Source organism: Mustelus asterias, chromosome 10 (genome assembly GCF_964213995.1).
Source record: "Mustelus asterias chromosome 10, sMusAst1.hap1.1, whole genome shotgun sequence".
Classification (NCBI taxonomy): Eukaryota; Metazoa; Chordata; class Chondrichthyes; order Carcharhiniformes; family Triakidae; genus Mustelus; species Mustelus asterias.
The window spans coordinates 88,551,715-88,571,299 of NC_135810.1; the positions used below are offsets into that span (position 1 = coordinate 88,551,715).

The 19,585-nt window shown below is 39.8% G+C and overlaps 1 protein-coding gene across 1 annotated transcript in view; it reads right to left on the reverse strand.

The window, feature by feature from the left end:
• Window positions 1-19,585, reverse strand: part of mipepa (mitochondrial intermediate peptidase a) — a 131,907-nt gene that overhangs the window by 56,009 nt on the left and 56,313 nt on the right. The window contains exons 11-12 of the mRNA XM_078222145.1: window positions 7,464-7,617; window positions 6,555-6,632 (exon numbers count right to left, since the gene is read on the reverse strand). Of these exons, the coding sequence (XP_078078271.1) occupies window positions 6,555-6,632; window positions 7,464-7,617 (232 nt within the window). The remainder of the gene's footprint in view (window positions 1-6,554; window positions 6,633-7,463; window positions 7,618-19,585) is intronic.

A 19,585-nucleotide genomic window follows, 5' to 3' on the forward strand; every position in this document is an offset into this window, starting at 1 on the left:
GATTTATCCATTACAAAACCAGATAACCAAAGCAGTGAAAATAAGGTTAGTCATTGAAAATGAGGGTTGCATAAAGTCAACACTTCCAACTTGTCGCAGGAGCATCAGAAGGACCCTTTAAGCTGTGGGGCAAGGTACAGAATCAGCTTTGCACAAAGGTGAACTTCAGAATGCACCATTTGAAGCCGATGACTTACAGACAATCGCCACAAGTCAATTGACCAATTCATCAGCAGGTGCCATGACAGGGGCAGTGAAAGGAGCGAGGTGAAGATGACAGCCTTCTGGAGGCAGGCCGGCCTGAGTACTCTTGAATCTGTACAAAACCGTTCACGGCTGCCTTAAAATCAGAGTAGCAAGCACAGGCCAAGAGAACAGTAGGTATAAATGTCAAAGTCAACAAGCCTAAAGAGTGCGAGCGGTACGGTGGTTAGCACTGCTGCCTCACAGCGCCAGGGACCCGGGTTCAATTCCAGCCTTGGGTCAGTGTGTGTGTGTGTGTGGAATCTGCACATTCTCCCCGTGTCTGCGTGGGATTGCTCCGGGTGCTCCGGTTTCCTCCCACAATCCAAAGATGTGCAGGTTGGGTGGATTGGCCATGCTAAATTGACCCTAGTGTCAGGGTGATTAGCAGGGTAAATGTGAGAGGTTACGGGAATCAGGCCTGGGTGGGATTGTGGTCGGTGCAGACGCGATGGGCCAAATGGCCTCCTTCTGCACTGTAGGGATTCTGTGATTCTAATGTCACATGAGCAACTTCCACAGACCTGAGCTTTTGAATACGAGTACTCTTTGACTCGTCATCCTGAAAGATGAAACTGCGAATTCATTTGAAGACTGTGTCTGCAAAACTGATCAAATGCTAACTGAAAATATAGAGGGCAGGGACTGCGATTTTTCAAAAGATGTCGTCAGAACAGATAACAGTCATAGCTTAGCACTGATCAAAACCTTCCAAAAGTATTTTTGGAGAAAAAGAAAGGCCGTGGCATTGACACACTTAAAAAAACAGAAGAAAATATGAAGCCACTGTGGCTGGACAATACCTGCAAGCATTAGGTGCAGTTACCAGCACTCGTGCAACATCCAAGATGCAGAAACCAAGCAAACCATGTGAGAAGTGTGATCTTCTGCACCCATCACAAAGCTGTCATACTTTCCAAGAACTTTGCAAGACATGCAGTCTAAGGGGACAATAAGTCCACCAATACAGGAAATCTGGTTCCCAGAGGTTACAACAAGAAACAATCAAACTACAAAAGTATGTGTAGCATGCTGGCAGCAACATAAGGAAGCACACCAGACACTAACATCAACTCAAGCACATACACGGCATTGACAGCAAGATAGCTCAAGGTGAAAAGTCACGACTATGCTGTCAGTCCACTAATGTCCAGCCAGTAATGCTACAGTGCCTTTGTTTGATTCTTATGTCCAAGGATAAGAATTTTAGCTCATCCTATAACTGTGCTGCTTTACACAATGTAAATGCAGCATTTAAAAATTCCTCAAATGAAATAGGAAATGTTTGAATACAAGGCAGCAAGACAGGTGAATAAATCGTCGGGAGGTTCAGTAATATTTGGGAATGGGAGATAAGAACAAAATGTGGCATTTCCACTTCCACACTCACCAATCTTTTACAGATGCACCATAGAAAGCATTCTTTCTGGTTGTATCACAGCTTGGTATGGCTCCTGCTCTGTCCAAGACCACAAGAAACTATAAAGGGTCATGAACGAAGCCCAGTCCATCACTCAAACCAGCCTTCCACCCACTGACACTGTCTACACTTCCCACTACCTCAGAAAAGCAGCCAGCATAATTAAGGACCCCAAAAGAGAAAATGACATTTCGAGTCTAGTTGAAGGTGCCAAAATCAGCTTTGACAAAGGGTCATCTGGACTCGAAACAATAGCTCTTTTCTCTCCTTACAGATGCTGCCAGACCTGCTGAGATTTTCCAGCATTTTCTCTTTTGGTTTCAGATTCCAGCATCCGCAGTAATTTGCTTTTAATTAAGAACCCCACACGCCCCGGACATACTCTCTTCCACCTTCTTCCGTCGGGAAAAAGATACAAAAGTCTGAGGTCACGTACCAACAGACTTAAGGACAGCTTCTTCCCTGCTGCCACCAGACTTTTGAATGGACCTATGTCGCATTAAGTTGATTTTTCTCTACATCCTAGCTATGACTTTAACCCACTACATTCTGCACTCTCTCCTGTCCTTCTCTATGAATGGTATGCTTTGTCTGTCTAACATGCAAGAAACAATACTTTTCACTGTATACTAATACATGTTACAATAATAAATCAAATTATTTTGGCAATCATTAACAAAGAGATACTGACTTAAAATCTAGACAAAAGTGCATTTAGAACAATCCCAATGACCTTGAATTTCCATGTAGAAATGCAAAATTTACAAATCAGTATCAGAAACGGCAGAGCCATTGTGATTGTTGACAATTTAGCTCTGTGTCTCTGGAAACCTGGCTGGAAAGCAAAGCACTCTACGTGTATCGATTGGAATTTCAAAGTTTTAGTGTGTTGTGGTTTCTCAGCAACCAAATACTTGAAATACGTAATACAAGTTATGAAATGGCTACTTGGGTGTAACTGAGAACTGGTTAGGAAATTACTGCAGAGTGTGCTAATAAATAAACTTAATTTCCAAATAATTATCCTGTCGCTTGGTAACAATTCTGTTGTCTGACATTTTCTCATTGTCCCATTTTGATCAAATCTACTCTAGCTATAAATTTGCTAAGAGTCTTGTATCGCATCACAATTATTAATTATATATTCAAATATACTATTCATCTCCACTTTTGCGTTGAGATGAAAATATTTTCCAACTGTAAGTACAACTGCTTCTTTTTCAAACAAAGTGCTTTTTGGAACCATCAATAAATCCCCATGGCAGCTACTACCATACCATAAACATATCACACACATTTATGAATCTATAAATCAATTTTAAACTTCTAAGAAAGAACGATCCTGAATAATTGCAATGCAATATTCTGCAGCAGTTTCAACAAGCATGTTCTGTAACTAATTAACTTGTCATTTGGTAGTAGAGTTTGAATATTGCTGCAAAAGAGAGGCATGTTATCAAAGCTTTTCATCTTGCATTTATCAGGACAGCTACGCAAGATAAACCAACAGAAAACAGAATAATAGTTCATCCTGCATGAATAGGGGCCAATTCTTCAACATTTTTGTCATCAAGCCCACTCTATTTGGCTTAGCTTGCCCTGAGTGAAGTAAATAACCAGATAAGTTGACCAATAAGAAAAAGCACTGGAAGTTTTCTGCTGCTCCTAAAGTTATTAAAGCATTAAAGTTAGGATAACAATGTCATAATACAATTGACATAATTCAGCCCTGTCCACAATCTTATCACAGTTTCACAGTAAGTCAATGGGAATGTCGTCTATGTTAACCAAGTGTTTGAACATTAATACTGAGAGTTAATTCTAACTTTCAATTGTTTTTCTAAGACTTATCCAGTTCTTTTATTTCCTCTATAATTCTCCTTTCTCTCCTAAACATGGTAACGTGTTGAAATACAGTTCTCTTGCCCTGACAGCACTCAAGAACTTCAGTCATTTGATCAACCTTCATATATATTCAAAGATAGCTGGGGCTGAACAATGGAACATCATAAACAAGCACAATTGTGTCCTTACCTGAAATCTACTCTCACACGGATCTCATTTCAGCATGGTCATTGGCCAGCAATCAGGATTGGAAATCTGGCTTTATATTTCTGCAACTGTGCAAAAGCCAATTTTTGCACCCTGCCTCATGCCCAACAATTAAGTCAATATGCTATTAGTTACTTTCAATGGAAAAATATTCCAGATGTCTAATATATGACCAATAAGGCAGGACAGTGGCACAGTGATGAGCACTGCTGCCTCACAGCACCAGGGCCCCAGGTTCGATTTCAACTTCAGCTGACTGTCTGTGTGGAGTTTGCACGTTTTCCCCATGTCTGAGAGTTTTCCACTGGGTTCTCCAGTTAACTTGCACGTCTTTGGACTGTGGAAGGTAAGTGGATTAGCCATGGTAAATACACTGAGTTACGGGGTTAGAGTGGAGGGTGGGCCTGGGTAAGATGTTCTTTTGGAGAGTCTGTACAGATTCATTGGGCTAAATGGCCTCCTTCTGCACTATAGGGATTCTATGGTTACATAGAACATAGAACAGTACAGCACAGAACAGGCCCTTTGGCCCACGATGTTGTGCCGAGCTTTATCTGAAACCAAGATCAAGCTATCCCACTCCCTATCATCCTGGTGTGCTCCATGTGCCTATCCAATAACCGCTTAAATGTTCCTAAAGTGTCTGACTCCACTATCACTGCAGGCAGTCCATTCCACACCCCAACCACTCTCTGCGTAAAGAACCTACCTCTGATATCCTTCCTATATCTCCCACCACGAACCCTATAGTTATGCCCTATGGTTCTATGGAGACGGAGAGAATTTCAGTTCAAGCTTGTTCATGGAGTTCATATCTGTGGCACGTCAATCTTTAATTTTATACTAGTCAAATAGCTAGTGTTTAAACAAAAGAATGCCTTTCGTACCAAGAAAGAAATACTAAGCAGGAGTTATAGACATTATATAAAGCAAGCTCAGTCAGCCCTCAAATTCCTATTGTAAAGGATTCTTTTTGATAGGTTATATGATTGAAATATTTGAGCGCAGCATTTAACAAAGAATGGAATTTGATTACGGTTAGCTGTATATATAAGCAGGCTGTCAGAATTGCAAATTATTACACAACTGCTATGAAAGGTGAAGGCATAACATTTTAAGTTTATTTGAGTTTAAGTTTATTTATTAGTCACAAGTAGGCTTACGTTCACACTGTAATGAAGTTACTGTGAAAATCCCCTAGTTGCCACATTCCGGCGCCTGCTCAGGTACACTGAAGGAGAATTTAACATGGCCAATGCACCTAACTAGCACGTCTTTGGACTGTGGGAGGAAACCGGAGCACCCAGAGGAAACCCACGCAAACACAGGGAGAATGTGCAAACTCCACACAGACAGTGACCCAAGCCGGGAATCGAATCTGGGTCTCTGGCGCTGTGAGGCAGCAGTGCTAACCACTGTGCTACCGTGCTAACATTTTGGCTAGCTGACTGCATCAAACAGCTCATCAGAACATGAAAAGAAAATTATGGTAACTTTTACTGCATTTCAGCTTTCTATTCATTTGTTGTCATATGTACAAATACTTCATTAGTAATGTTTGTTGCGCGAGAGAGAGATCAGAGTGTAGGACAAGGTTTGAAAACAGGCGCACTGTTAAATTTGAACTTTTCTTCTGGGGTTCACTCTAATTAGATAAAGTGTGCAGTCAGATAGTGTGCAGTTGTGCATCCTACGTGGAGCTGATTAAAGTTGGAGGTGAGCGGAGGGGCAGAAAATCTGCCAGGACTACATCTCTTCAAGGTTTCAAAGGGATGTTAAACAGGGAGATAAATTAATACTTGTGGAACAAAACATTTTGCAAGCCTTTCAAAAAATCTGAGAATCACAACTTTTGGTATCCTTTCCAAATCCAATAGAAGTAACAAGCATGCACCACTAGTTGGCAAAAACAAATGCGGAGGCAGGAAAGAGAGCCTGTGGGCAAATGATGGTGCAATTTAATATTTTAATCCTCTTTTTAATGGATGGCCAAGTTAAAAGAGCTGAAATGGCTGAAGAATATTAGCTTAGGCACTTTATTGCACTTTTCCTAAAGGTCGGTAAGTATGCCTGGCAGGAAGAGGCAGCCATGGCTAGCAGTGTATACTAAAACCGGCATAAGGAAAATCATTCAAACAACTACATGCTGATTGGTCAGCTGCTGATACACAAAATGGACTGCAAGTTGAGCACATCTGATGCTGCAAGCTCGTCTTCAATTTGCACCTCAAGATAATTCTGCTTGTACAAAAAAATTATCTAATCCAAAAGAGCTGTCTTGACCTGGGGCCAGTCTGTTGAAGCCAGCTCGCTAATAAGAGCATTGAACGAAAGTGAAGCTTAATGCTTCCCCAACCTAAGAGGTAGTATTATCTTGGATTCCACTGGTTGGTGTCATACCTAGCACAAAGGAAGGTTGGACATCATTGCAGGAGTTCCTTAGGGGAGTGTCCAAGGCCCAACCACCTTCAGCTGCTTCAAAGACTGTCATAAGTTCAGAAGTGGAGATGTTCACTGATGTGGCAGTCTTTAATATCATGCACAACACCTCAGATACAAAAGTCTGTGTCTGGACAACTTTCAGTCTTGGGCTGATAAGTGGCTAATAACATTTGCACAACACAGGTGCCAGGCAACGACAATCTCAAACGAGAGAGAATCCAACCTTCGCCCTTCAACATTCAATGGCACTGTCATCACTGAATCTCCCCAATATCCTGGGGTTACCATTGACTAGAATCCGAACTAGACCAGCCATATAAATACACTGGCTCAGTTTGTGAATTCATCTAAATGTTTGGTATAAAATACATGAAACAAAATACTAGTGAGGACATACCTGATGGGGTTTGTCAGATCTGTGGAAGAAATCACAGTAAATGTATCCAACAAGTCCATCTGTTTCATCAACCACAGCCTAGCAAATAAGAACAACATTGATCATTCCAGCAGAACTTCAAAACAATTTATGTTAAAGAATCACTTTCCATCAGACATTAATAACATACAAACTATTCAAAGAAGGTTGTTTTTTGCAGACTCTAATTTAAATACACTAAAACTTTTAAATTGAAGTGTTTTAAAAAAGAACAGTTTCACCAAGCATTAAATCATAAACTTGATCAGGCAATCTATTCATTTTGGTGGAACTAATCACGAATAAAGACAGCTGGCATAAGAACCACCTGTCAAACTTAACTCACTTATCCCTTTATTGAATTCTAAATGAGGATCTACAATTTTCAACTGCCCCTTAATTCTGAGTCCATAACCCTCTATTCTCCCCAGTAGTCTGCATAGGCCCGTACAATTTATGAGACTCAATAACATAAAACAGAAGAAACCAAAATTAAGAATGCTAATTCTTAAAGTTTTTCAAAGTTTAAATGGGAGGCCTCAAAGGAATAAACATATTACAAGTCTGCCAATATTAAAATCTTGTGATTATTTCAGGAACTCAAATCTTAATAAGGTGGTCCACAACTATTTATAATAGGATAAAGGCGAAATACCGCGGATGCTGGAATCTGAAATAAAAACAGAAAATGCTGAAAAAACTCAGCAGATCTGACAGCATCTGTGGAGAAAGAACATTGAGTCAAGATGACCCTTCGTCCCTGACTCGAAACATTGCCTCTATTCTCTCTCCACAGATGAGGTCACACCTGCTGAGTTTTACAGCATTTTCTGTTTCTGAATTTATAATAGGAGTTTTACTACAGTTAAAAGTACTTCAACATTAACTCACCAGTTTTTGGACATCGTCAGACCAAACTTCCCCTTTCTCTGGCTCTTCTACATATAGTGAGACACCTAATAGCTGGGTGAAAAGCAGATTCAAACCGTCCATACAGGCCCCCAAAGAGAAAAATGGGCTATACAGACAAGGCTCTATGTTAAACCTGAAAATTAGACCAAAAAGAAAGCATTAGAAACTGATTTTTAAAAAAACATAGAGTCTATTCACTTTCCTCACATTGCGCCAAGAGGTCTTATAGTAGATACAAATACATATTGTTCCATTATATATGCCAAATATGATACAGGTAACCATAATTCACTTTCCATAGAATGAAAATTCAACATGCCGGACCAAACTGCTGAAGTGAATCCATTACTGGCTACAATAAAAGTACGCAAGGAATCTTGAAAATGGGTGATATAACAATCATAGTTGCCCTGATTTTTTTTGTTTACTTTAAAACCCCTCCTTTTATATTCCATCTTTGCGAGCTTTCAAGTAACAAACCATAAGTGCAAAATTTTGTACGATTTAGACAGAACTACTATAGAGATTAAACACTTAACAAGGACAGAGGATGCTGGTAAAACTCAGCAGGTCTGGCAGCATCTGTACGGAAAGAAAGCAGAGTTAACATTGAGTCCTTCTGGCTCTTCAGCAGAACTGACCGTATTAGATTTTAAAGTATAGCTGTGAGAGATTGTAACAAAATGCAGCAAATTTAAGAACAAAAGACCCAGATAGCTTAGTGTGGGAGAGGGAGGGGGGGGTTTGCATTGAGGCAATACATGTATGGGATTTCTTTTTGTTAAAAGGAGTCTAAAATGGTCACAACTTAAAGCTGTCAAACTCTCAATGTTGAGTTCCAACGGCTGCAACATGCAGGTGCAGCAGGCAGTAAAGGCAAATGATACGTTGGCCTTCATAGCGAGAGGATTTGAGTAGAGCAGCAGGGGTGTCCTACTGCAATTATATAGGGCCTTGGTCCTGGAATATTCTGAGCAGTTTTGATCTCCATATCGGAGGAAGAACGTTCTTGCTATAGAGAGAGTGCAGAGAGTTTAACCAGACTGATTGCTGCGATGGTGACTATGTATGAGGAAAGATTGAGTCGGTTATGATTATATTTGCTGGGGTCTAGAGGAATGAGGGGAGCTCTCATTGAAACCTATAAAATTTTAACAGGACTAGGCATGGTAGATGCAGGAAGAATGTTTCCAATGGTGCGAGATGTATCCAGAATCATGGGTCATAGTCTAAGAATAGGGTGTAAACTTTTTAGGATTCAGATGAAGATAAATTTCTTCACCCACAGAAGGCAGTTGAGGCCAAAACATTGTATGTTTTCAAGGAGTTAGATATAGTTCTTAGGGCTAAGGGGATCAAAGGAAATGGGGGGAGGGGTCAGGCTACTGAATTGGATTATCAGCTATGCTCATAATGAATGTTGCAGCAGGTTCGAAGTGCTGAATGCCTACTCATTTCTATTTTCTATGTTTCAAAGTATCCCAAAGATGAGGTGCTGGTCCTCTAGTTTTCACTGGCCTTCACAGGAGCACGAGGTAATTTGACTCAATGCTCCAACTTGGTGTTTATCTTACACAAGTAATTGTTCTATGCCTGCTCTGTTCTGTTCTCCCTTTATCCCCTTTTCCTTTAACCACATACTTAACCTGGGAAGGATTTTAACCTGACCTCTCTGGCAGAAACCAAATGGGTAAGCATTTAAAATCCAATAGGTGATTCAACTGTTAACATCCTGCCAGGATTCCGCCAATGCCAATTTTTTCTACCCCTATATCCAAATCACTGACTTAGTGATGCCAATTTTTACTAAGCTTTTTTTACAAAATTTTAAACTAAGAAGCAAAGGCCATCATCAGGCCATTCAAGTCAAGTTATTTTTACATAGCTTTGTGGGGCCAGGAGGAGCCAGTTTGAGTTCATTTGGATCTCACAAGGAAAACTGAGGCCTCCTCTGCTCCAGATTTCTACTGTGGGGTATGCCCTGGAATCCTTGCCCCCACATTTACATGAGTGCCGGCAACTTTAAGAACAAAATACCCAAGTGGCCTGGTGTGAGAGGGGAAGGGAGCATTGAGACTCCACAGACCTGCAGACACTGATACAAGTCAGTGATAGGCCAATAACCCACTGGGTTGTCATAGCAAGGTGAGAAGGTACCTGGTTTCCACAGTTTCGTGCCAGAACCCCATTGAGAATTATAATGGACTTGATTCTAAAAGGAGATATTTCATAACGTGCAGCAAAGATGCACTCCAGTGAAAGGACGGTTCATATATGGCTACTAAGGAGTCTAACAACACCAGGTTAAAGTCCAACAGGTTTATTTGCTACCAAATAAACCTGTTGGACTTTAACCTGGTGTTGTTAGACTCCTTACTGTGTTTACCCCAGTCCAACGCCGGCATCTCCACATCATATTTGGCTAACCAAGGAAATTAAAGATACCATCAGATTGAAATAAAATACTCTGCAAAGATTTGTGGTAGGTCAGTAGATCAGATAGAATTTTAAAAGCAGCAAGAAAAATGACTAGAAAAGTAATAAGGAGGGATAAAAAATGAGGGAGAAATTAGTGTACGAGAGAAAGTTAGCTAGAAATACAAAAACAGATGGGTCCTCTCGGGAGAATCTGGAAAATTAATAATGTAAAATAAGAAAACATGAAAGCATTTAACAAATATCTGCAAATCAAAATAGTGAAAGGGAGAAACTTTACAATCAGCAGGGAAAGGGTACTGAGAAAATTACTGAACTAAAGACTGACAAGTCATCAGGACCTGATGGACTTCAATCTAGGATCTTAAAAAAAGTGGCGGCTGAGATAATTGATTTTAATTCTCCAAATTTCCCTTGATTCTGGAACGATCCTATTCAGGTTGGAAAATAGCGAACATAACTCCTCTATTCAGAAAGGAGGAAGACGTGAACTAGGAAACTACGGTTGGACTAACGTCTATTGTAGCGAAATTGCTGGAATCGATTAATAAGGAGGTTATGGTAGGACACTTAGAAAATCTGAACATAATTAGGCAGAGTCAACATGGTTTTGTGAAATCCTTATTAGAGTTCTTTGTGGAAGTGACAAGTAATGTGAATAAGGATGTATTTGGAATTCCCAGAAGGCATTTGATAAGATGCCATATCAAAGGTTACTACACAATAAGAGCTCATGGTGTAGAGAAAAGATATCATCATGGTAATGAATTGGTTGGCTAACAGGAAGCAGAGAATAGGGATATACGGGTAATTCTAAGGTTGGCAAGTTGTAATCAGTGGACTGCTATAGGGATCAGGGCTGAGGCCTCAACTATTTCCAATCTACATCAATGACTTTGATATGGGGACCAAAAGTATAGCTGCTAAGTTTGCTGATAACACACAGGAAGCAAAGCAAATTGAGGAGGTAGGAAAGCAAATTGTGAGGAAGACAGTGTCTACAAAGGGATTTAGATAGGTTAAGTCAGTGGATGAAAATTGGCAGATGGAGTATAATGTGGGAAAATGTGACCTTGTCCACTTTGGCAGAAAGAACATAAAAGTAGTACACTATTTAAATGGAGAGAGCTTGCAAAAAGCTCCTCGTGTCTGCGTGGGTTTCCTCCCACAGTCCAAAGATGTGCAGGTTAGGTTGATTGACCATGCTAAAAAATTGCCCTTAGTGTCCTGAGATGCGTAGGTTAGAGGGATTAGTGGGTAAATATCTAGGGATATGGGAGTAGGGCCTGGGTGGGATTGTGGTCGGTGCAGACTCGATGGGCTGAATGGCCTCTTTCTGTGCTGTAGGGATTCAAAGATCTTCTAAGATCTAAGAAAACTCTGTGGTATTGAGGGATCTGGGTGCCCTGGTACATAAATCACAAAAGGTTAATATGTAGGCACAGCAAGTGACTAGGAAGGTGAATGGAATATTGTCAAGGAAAATGGAATATAAAAGTGGGGAATTTAGCTATAATTGGATAAGTTGCTGGTAAGAGCACATCTGCAGTACTGTGTACATTTTGGTTTCCTTACTTGTGAAGCAGTTCAGAGAAGGTTCACTCCACTGATTCCTGAGATGAAGGAGCACTGAGGTACTGCCTTTAAAACTCTGAAGCAAAAGCTCCAAATCTCACTGTTCCAGATCGACAAACATTCTTCTGTTCACTGTACAATTACTTCAATTTTTTTAACCAAAATGCACAACCTTATACTTTGCATTGTTGAATTCTATATGTCACTTTACATCCATTCTACCATTTATTAACATTCCCTTGCAGCCTCCTTTGGTCTTCATAGTTGTTTACTATACCTTGTATTTCAAAATTATCCATATATTTGGACACAATCTTTTCTACCCCTATATCCAAATCACTGACTTAGTGATGCAGCCCCAGAGCAAAACTCTGCCAGACTATGATTATGTACTTCTACTCATTAAGAAATTACCCTCAACACCTAACTTTTGTTTCTTCCCTCTTAAATAGTTTTTAATCTAATTTGCTACCCTTACCCTAATTTCACAAGCCCTTAACATTTTCCGTTACTGTCCCATGTGGCATTAGGTCAATGGCGTTTTGTAAGTCAATGAGCTAAAATGTTGTTCTTATAGTGTCACTTCAGGCAGTGATACGTGGACCGCATTTATTCCACAGCAGTAGATAGTGCCACAGGCGGCTACTGGTGCAGCCTGAACGTGTTTCTTTAATGATATCAATTAAGAAACTCTCATGGACCTTGTAGGCATCGGCCACACTTATCTTCCCTTGGGACATTAGCTCTTTTATCTTAATGAATTTCCAACCCTTAAATCTGCTATGATTTCCCACTAAACCAATAATCTCCTAAAAGAACCCTCAGGTTTGTCAAACATAATTCTCCCTTCAGAAATCCTTGCAGGCTGCTTTCTAGATATTATGCTTTCATTCAGTTAGTCATTTCATGTATAATTAAAGATTCCAAAATTCCCTCTACTACAGGTGTTAAATTAACTGGCCTATAATTAAAGCAAGTCTTTTTTCTGAGAATGGGTAATACATTAAACTCCCTCCTCTAGCATATATCAACTCTTAACTGAACCCTGAAATATAATTTCTAGGCCTTATTCAACTACTTTCTCAATTTGCCTTGGGATCCTTGGATGTTTCTAATCAGGTCCTGGAGTCAGCCTAACATCTTTAACACTTTGCTTTTATTTATTTCAGCATTATTCATGTTACTATTAACCATTTCAGGATATATCTCTTCAATATCTTCTCTTCCATGAATTTGTTAAATATCTGTTTTGATTTCCATTGATCTTCCATTAACACATTTCCAGGATCCTTACACCCGTAACATTTCAATTTCTGATCTCCTGCTTTACTACATATCAAGTTTAATACTAACTGAAAACAATTTTGTCCTGGTAACTCTGTGCTCTTAATATTAACTTCCATGGTTCTCTTTGGTCAATTCTCTCACTGACTTTCACTGTATTCTCTCCAATTCTGCAGCCATTTTATTCACCTCTGGACCATGTAATTCAGACAACCTTTGTATCTCAAGAACTTTTAATCTCTTTCCAACTGCTTGTGTTTATTTTCTTCCTCAGTTTTGGTTAATTTTGCTTCCCCCCTACAGCCTAGATTCACCAGATAAAATCAACTGTAAGAACTTTGGCCTAATTGCCTCCTTCTGTGTTTTATTATTCCATGAAAAGGCCATTCTCTCTTCATCCTAACAAAACATCATGACTTTAAAAACTTCAATGAAATATTTTCTTGGACCTCTCTGATGCACTAGAAATTGCTCCAGCATTGTAAGATTCTCACCATAGCCATCATTTCAGATTGTTGATATAACTCAATATGATTTGCTATGTTTGCAATGCATACCTTTAATGTCCTTTACTGTTTTGCATAAATCTATCACTATTTCTTTACTCCTATGCTAAAATTTAAAGTTAAAATTTATTTATTAGTCACAAGTAGGCTTACATTAACACTGCAAAGAAGTTACTGTGAAATTTCCAGTCGCCACATTCCGGCGCCTGTTCGGGTCAATGCACCGAACCAACACAACTTTCAGACTGTGGGAGGAAACCGGAGCACCTGGAGGAAACCCACATAGACATGGGGAGAATGTGCAGGCTCCACACAGACAATGACCCAAGCCTGAAATCGAACCCAGGTCCCTGGCACTGTGAGGCAGCAGTGCTAACCACTGTGCCATCGTGCCGCCTGCTAATTAGAAATCTTAAAATATTATTGACCATCTTACGGCTTTATCTGCCTGCACTCCTACTTTCAAGGGGTTAAGCTTTCAACCTCTTCATGCAAACCACCACTTTTTAAAAATTGTGTATTCCTATTCCTTTTACTCATTCTGCTCATCTGCTTATACCTTCTTTTAGTTTTTTTTAGTTCTCCTCACAGCTGCAAAACCTCATTTCTACGTCATCAGCAAACTTTAAATTGTGCTCCCCATGCTGGAGTTCTAATTGATTATATGCATCAAGGGCAAAAATGAACCCAGCACGGATTCATAGAGTATTGCTCGCCTAACCCGTCTTCAAATTGAGAAAGCATTTAACTTAACTCCACTGCTCGTCAATCACTTACATTGCCTTTTACATGCCCGAGTAGAATCTGCATTCTTACAGTAACATGTCAAACCTACATTTCACATTCTCATTTGTATAGATGTACAAGATAAGATCTGTTGAAAAGTTGTCTGGAAAATTTTCTATAAAAATGTTGTTCTAAATATGACAAACCAAAGGAATGGCACAATGGAGTTTTATATTTGCACAAATAGGAATATCTGGGTTTAGTAAAATCCATTCTCAAAATTAATGACTTTAAAATCATTATTTTTTAACCAAAATCAGATATCTATATATTAAATAATTTGTGTAGGACATATATCTATGGTACAATTACGAGGTTTACAAGATGGGCTGTAACTTCCAGTGGGGTGGCAATTGGGTTGTACTGCCACTGCTTTACCTGGAAATCAGGCCACTCCTATTTTGCTCGACCTGAGGCCAGGTAAAATCTGTTTGATGCAGTGGTTTCTCATGACCTACTGTCCAAAGTTGCAGGATGCGCCCCTTTTTTAAAAATGACACCAGCTATCATAAAGCAGGTAAGTTTAAGGTCCCAACTGCTTCGAGCAGCCAGGGAGAAGCTACATTTATACAGTAAGTGGGCACAATTGGGGGTGCAGGATTGGGAGGCCAGAGGAGGGTAATCAATGGGGATGGCAATCAGGGGTGTTGGAGGTGTAATGCATGGAGGGGGTTTGAAGAGAACAGTCAGGAGGCCCGATGGTGAGTCCCGTGGAAGGCTTGGGGTGGGTCAGTGCTATAGTAACCCAGAAAAAGTGGTTTTAATTCTTCAAAATTGTTCTGCAACCCCCATTACTGTCAGAACCATCCAAAGTCTGATTTAAATCACATTATATGATGTCTCCCTGCGTAGGGCAATTGTCTGTCAAAAGTTTGAACTTCTCGGGCAATCCTTACACCTGTCACTTGGGAACTTTCTGGGAGCATAATGTTGCCCCTGAGCTCGGACGTTCAGAGCCATTATATTTTATGATGTGGCGCTGCCGACGTTAGACTGGGGTGGGCACAGTAAGAAGTCTCACAACACCAGATTAAAGTCCAACAGGTTTATTTGGAATCACGAGTATTTGGAGCACTGTTCCTTCATCAGGTGTGTGGAGAGGTGGGTTCACAAACATGGCATGTATAAACAGAGACGCAATAGCAAGATAATGGTTGGAATGCGGGTCTTTACAGGTAATCAAGTCTTTACAGGTACAGACAGTGCGAGTGGAGAGAGGGATAATCACAGGTTAAAGAGGTGTGAATTGTCTTAAGCCAGGACAGTTAGTAGAATTTTGCAAGCCTAAGCCAAATGGTGGAGGTCACACTACACGAAACCCCCACCTGTTCTCAACCTGCCTGACAGCAAGCTGACTGCATTTGCTGTCAACGCGGTGCATGCAGTTGTACTGTTTTACTCCATGACATCATTGTGACGCCACAGTAAACTTAATCACACTTATCAATATAGCTGCAAAATGTCTTTCTTAGAAACGCGTTGGCAAAGATGGTTCAGAAGATAATTTGAATCAGCATATTTACCACATCCCTGTGATACTTGAATTAAGGTGACTTGATATTTTTGATTTAGTTTTGAATGACTTTATCTGGCCTACCTCTGCACAAAACATGAGTATTTGGGTGATTTTCTCATTCAGGTATCATACCATAACCTCAGATCCACTTCAGTGATTTGCATTTTCAATCAAGGACGTACTGGGTTCAATATCCCGAGGATAAGATGAATCCTGATCCTACTTCTCTCCCAAACTTTTAATGATGAATTATGCACAACAAAACAAAGTTTTTATTCAAGTGCATCACATAAGTAGGCATGTGTCACCAGCCATTTCTGCACCCATCTTACTTTGGAAGAGACATTTACCAGTAAGTAACCCTGGGTGATTTGATTGTTGAAGATCAAAGGGAGACTTGCATTGTTTTACTGAGGAGATGGTGCATTTGCAGACAATGGCAGCAGTCTCTGGGTTTGCAACAAGTAGACTTGAGTTTCCCAATGTCCCAGAAAGGTGTTGTTAGTATTAGACTGAACAGCTGTGTTGTAAAACAGTCCATGTACTTCGAAGATGAAAAAGAGTTGAGATTAAGGATCGCTAATTAACATTCCTACCCAAATGCAAGATTATATGTTTCATAATGACATGGAGAAGGCAGCAGAGGAAGAGATTTTTGACATCAGGCTTTCCTACATTCAATGACATCTCAGACACACAGGGGGTGATCCTACCATCTCACTCTGCTGGCTGGTTGATGGGCATTGTCAGGTAGTGCCAATGCATGGATCAGTGACGCAACAGTAGCTGGGGGAGGCAGTGACAGACAAATCTGTATTCTGTGCTATTGCAAAGGCTATGTGGGAAGGCAGGATCAGGTTATTGAGTTGGATGATCAATGATCATAATGAATGGCAGAGCAGGCTCGAAGGTCCTTCCGGTTCCTATTTTCTATGTTTCAGCAAGCCTAGGCCCCGCCCCCTTACCTCTGCTGGCGGGAAACAGATCTTGCATTTTGTTTTCCACAGGGAGGTAAGATTTGATTTTTTTTACTCGCCCAAAAAAACAATTCTCTTCCATTTTCACGCTCGTTCAGCACTTCAAATTTCTTTGGTAAGACCGCCTCTGCATTACTATGCTTAGCAAAGAGAAAAGGCTGCTTGACTTTATGAGTCATGGCAGCCAGATGCAGGAGGGACAGAGTCTGTAGCCAGTCAAATTCTGCAGCCATCTAAAGATTCTGGGAGATTTGTCTTGGTGTTTAGCTGGGGCAAGAAGAATCATCGGAACTATTGGTGGTGGATTAAGGAAACTGTCCGGAGATGGTCATAGTTTCCACTTGGTGAAACAGCAATATGAAAACCTATTGGGAGCTGGAAACAACAATGGACTATGTACTAAAAAGATTGTAATTCCATGAAGAGAGTGATGGGTAATGAGTACACAAGAGGAAAGTCACTTTCTGTAATTGAAGTATAAACTGCCAACAAAAAGTGTTCAGTCTGTGGTGTTCTTTTAGTCACTTGTTATAGGCAGAGTTTTAAAACTTGAAATTGTGTTGTGTCATTCTTTGAGCTAACAATTGGTAGTTCAAATTTGCTTTTTAAAGTTATAGGTCTTTACAGAGATCCTAACACTTACATAGAAACATAGAAAACTACAGCACAAAACAGGCCCTTCGGCTCCACATGTTGTGCCGAACATATCCCTACCTTTTAGGCCTACCTATAACCCTCCATCCTATTAAGTCCCATGTACTCATCCAGGAATTTCTTAAAAGACCCTATTGAGTTTGCCTCCACCACCACTGACGGCAGCCGATTCCACTCGCCCACCATCCTGTGTGAGAAAAACTTCCCCCTAACATTTCCCCTGTACCTACCCCCCAGCACCTTAAACCTGCGTCCTCTCGTAGCAGCCATTTCCACCCTGGGAAAAAGCCTCTGAGAGTCCACCCGATCTATGCCTCTCAACATCTTATACACCTCTATTAGGTCTCCTCTCATCCTACGTCTCTCCAAGGAGAAATTTCATTATACATTCACCTTCTTGGAAGGAACAAGTCCATTAAGCCCCCTTCCAACATAGGCATATTTTACCTGGATCCCCAAGCTCAATATGATGTCACGAGAGGGATAAAGAAATAGATGGAGACAGAGAGGGAGAGCCATCATTTGTTCAAATTGGAGGAGGACACAAGTTTCAGGAATTCCATTTATGTGTTGGGTAACTGCTGGACCTCAAGCAGCTAAATTTGTACAACTGAGAAGCACATGACACTGGTAAGTTTTCTGTTACTTATCCAGCTAAAACAAAATCTTATTTACTCTGGTTTGAAGAGTTCTCTGGATGCTGGAAAAATTCTTATGCCATGTCCTCTCATCCAGTTTCTATGAGTTATCATCTATTCTTGTCAGGCATGACCATTTTTGTGCCAATTCCATCCTAAAGTGATTCTACATACTGTCGCAAGAAGATATAGTGGTAGCTTGCTTCACCCAAGTAAAAAAGTTGAGGGTTCAAGACTCACTCCAGGACCTGAACACAAACTAACAAAGGTTTCAATGTCAGACAGGGGGAATGCTGCATTGTTGAAGATAGAGTCTTTTGGTTTAGATGTTAAACTGAAACTACATCTGCCCATTCAGATGCACATAAAATATCTCTTTGAAGTATTCAGTGAAGAACAGGGAGCATTTCAGATAGACTAACATCCTTCCTTCAACTATCATGATCAAATTAACTGGTCATTGATTTAATTTGCCATTCATGAAACTAAACAATTTGTCAACAACAGTGATTGCATTCAAAGAAGAACTTTGCCATGTTGCAAGGATATAAGACATTATATAAATGCAATTTTTTTCTTTGACAACAACACACGTGGACTTATTATTAGGTAGCCAACAGGTAACCAGAAGATAATGAATGAAGAATGAAAAAGTCAATTAATTCTATCAGAGCAAATCTGCAATGTACATCATATACCAATGTGTGGCTGCTTTATATATTGTATGGAAAGTGTGAACTTTTTTTTAGATGAACAGAGACACCAAAGGATAGTAAAGTATTGAAACATTTAAATTCTGTAAAGGTTAAACTGATAAGAAAAACACATCCCAAGATGAGTATTGTTTGTATGTATCAAATAGAATTAGTAATTTTACAAGCAACATATACTGCCACCTCTATAAATACAATCACAATCAAAGATATCAGTCGCTGATACTAATGAGATGTAGTGAACTGACGATCTTAAAAAGTGATTACTCCAATCGCCTATATGAATTACAACTTCTAAAACCAAATCAGCTTGTATTTTCTAGAATGCATGTTTGATATTTATACTGTTTGTAAGCGGGACCAGGTTACATAATAAAACATGCCAGTAAATTACATTTCTATTTTTCCTATTTATACCAACCATGTTAGCATAAATTTATGTTTTGCATGATGCCAGTTAAACACAGTGCTCAAAAGTACTCTTACCTGGTAAGACCTTTGCCCATTTGACAACACTTGTTTTCAACTAACCTTGCATTGTGTTGCGATTAATGTTGGGATGCTTTTATGAGTATAACAAACGACATGGCACATTATGTCAGCATTGCCATTTTAATTCTGTTATTCTCTTGGGGCTTACTAATTACTAGTGTAAATTTACTAATGTAAATTAAGTGACATAAGTTCTTAAAGGTCATCATGCAATTCCATCACCATCTTGCTTATAAAAAGATTCAACTGATTGTAGGAAAAAACATGGACACTTTACCTATATAAAATAAATGTATCCATTATAAAATTTATTTAGTTCTTCTCCTTAGCAGTAAGGATTAGAAAAGACCATTAAGTACCACCAGATAAGAAATCTGAGAAGTTTTGTTAAGTAGAAGTTTAGTAAAATTACATCAAGCAGCTTAGAGGTTTTCATCAGTATTAGCTCTAGGAAGGATGCCTAATTAATTGATGCACTAAAACTGGTCCTACAGGATTCTATGATGCACTGCCAAATGTGCACA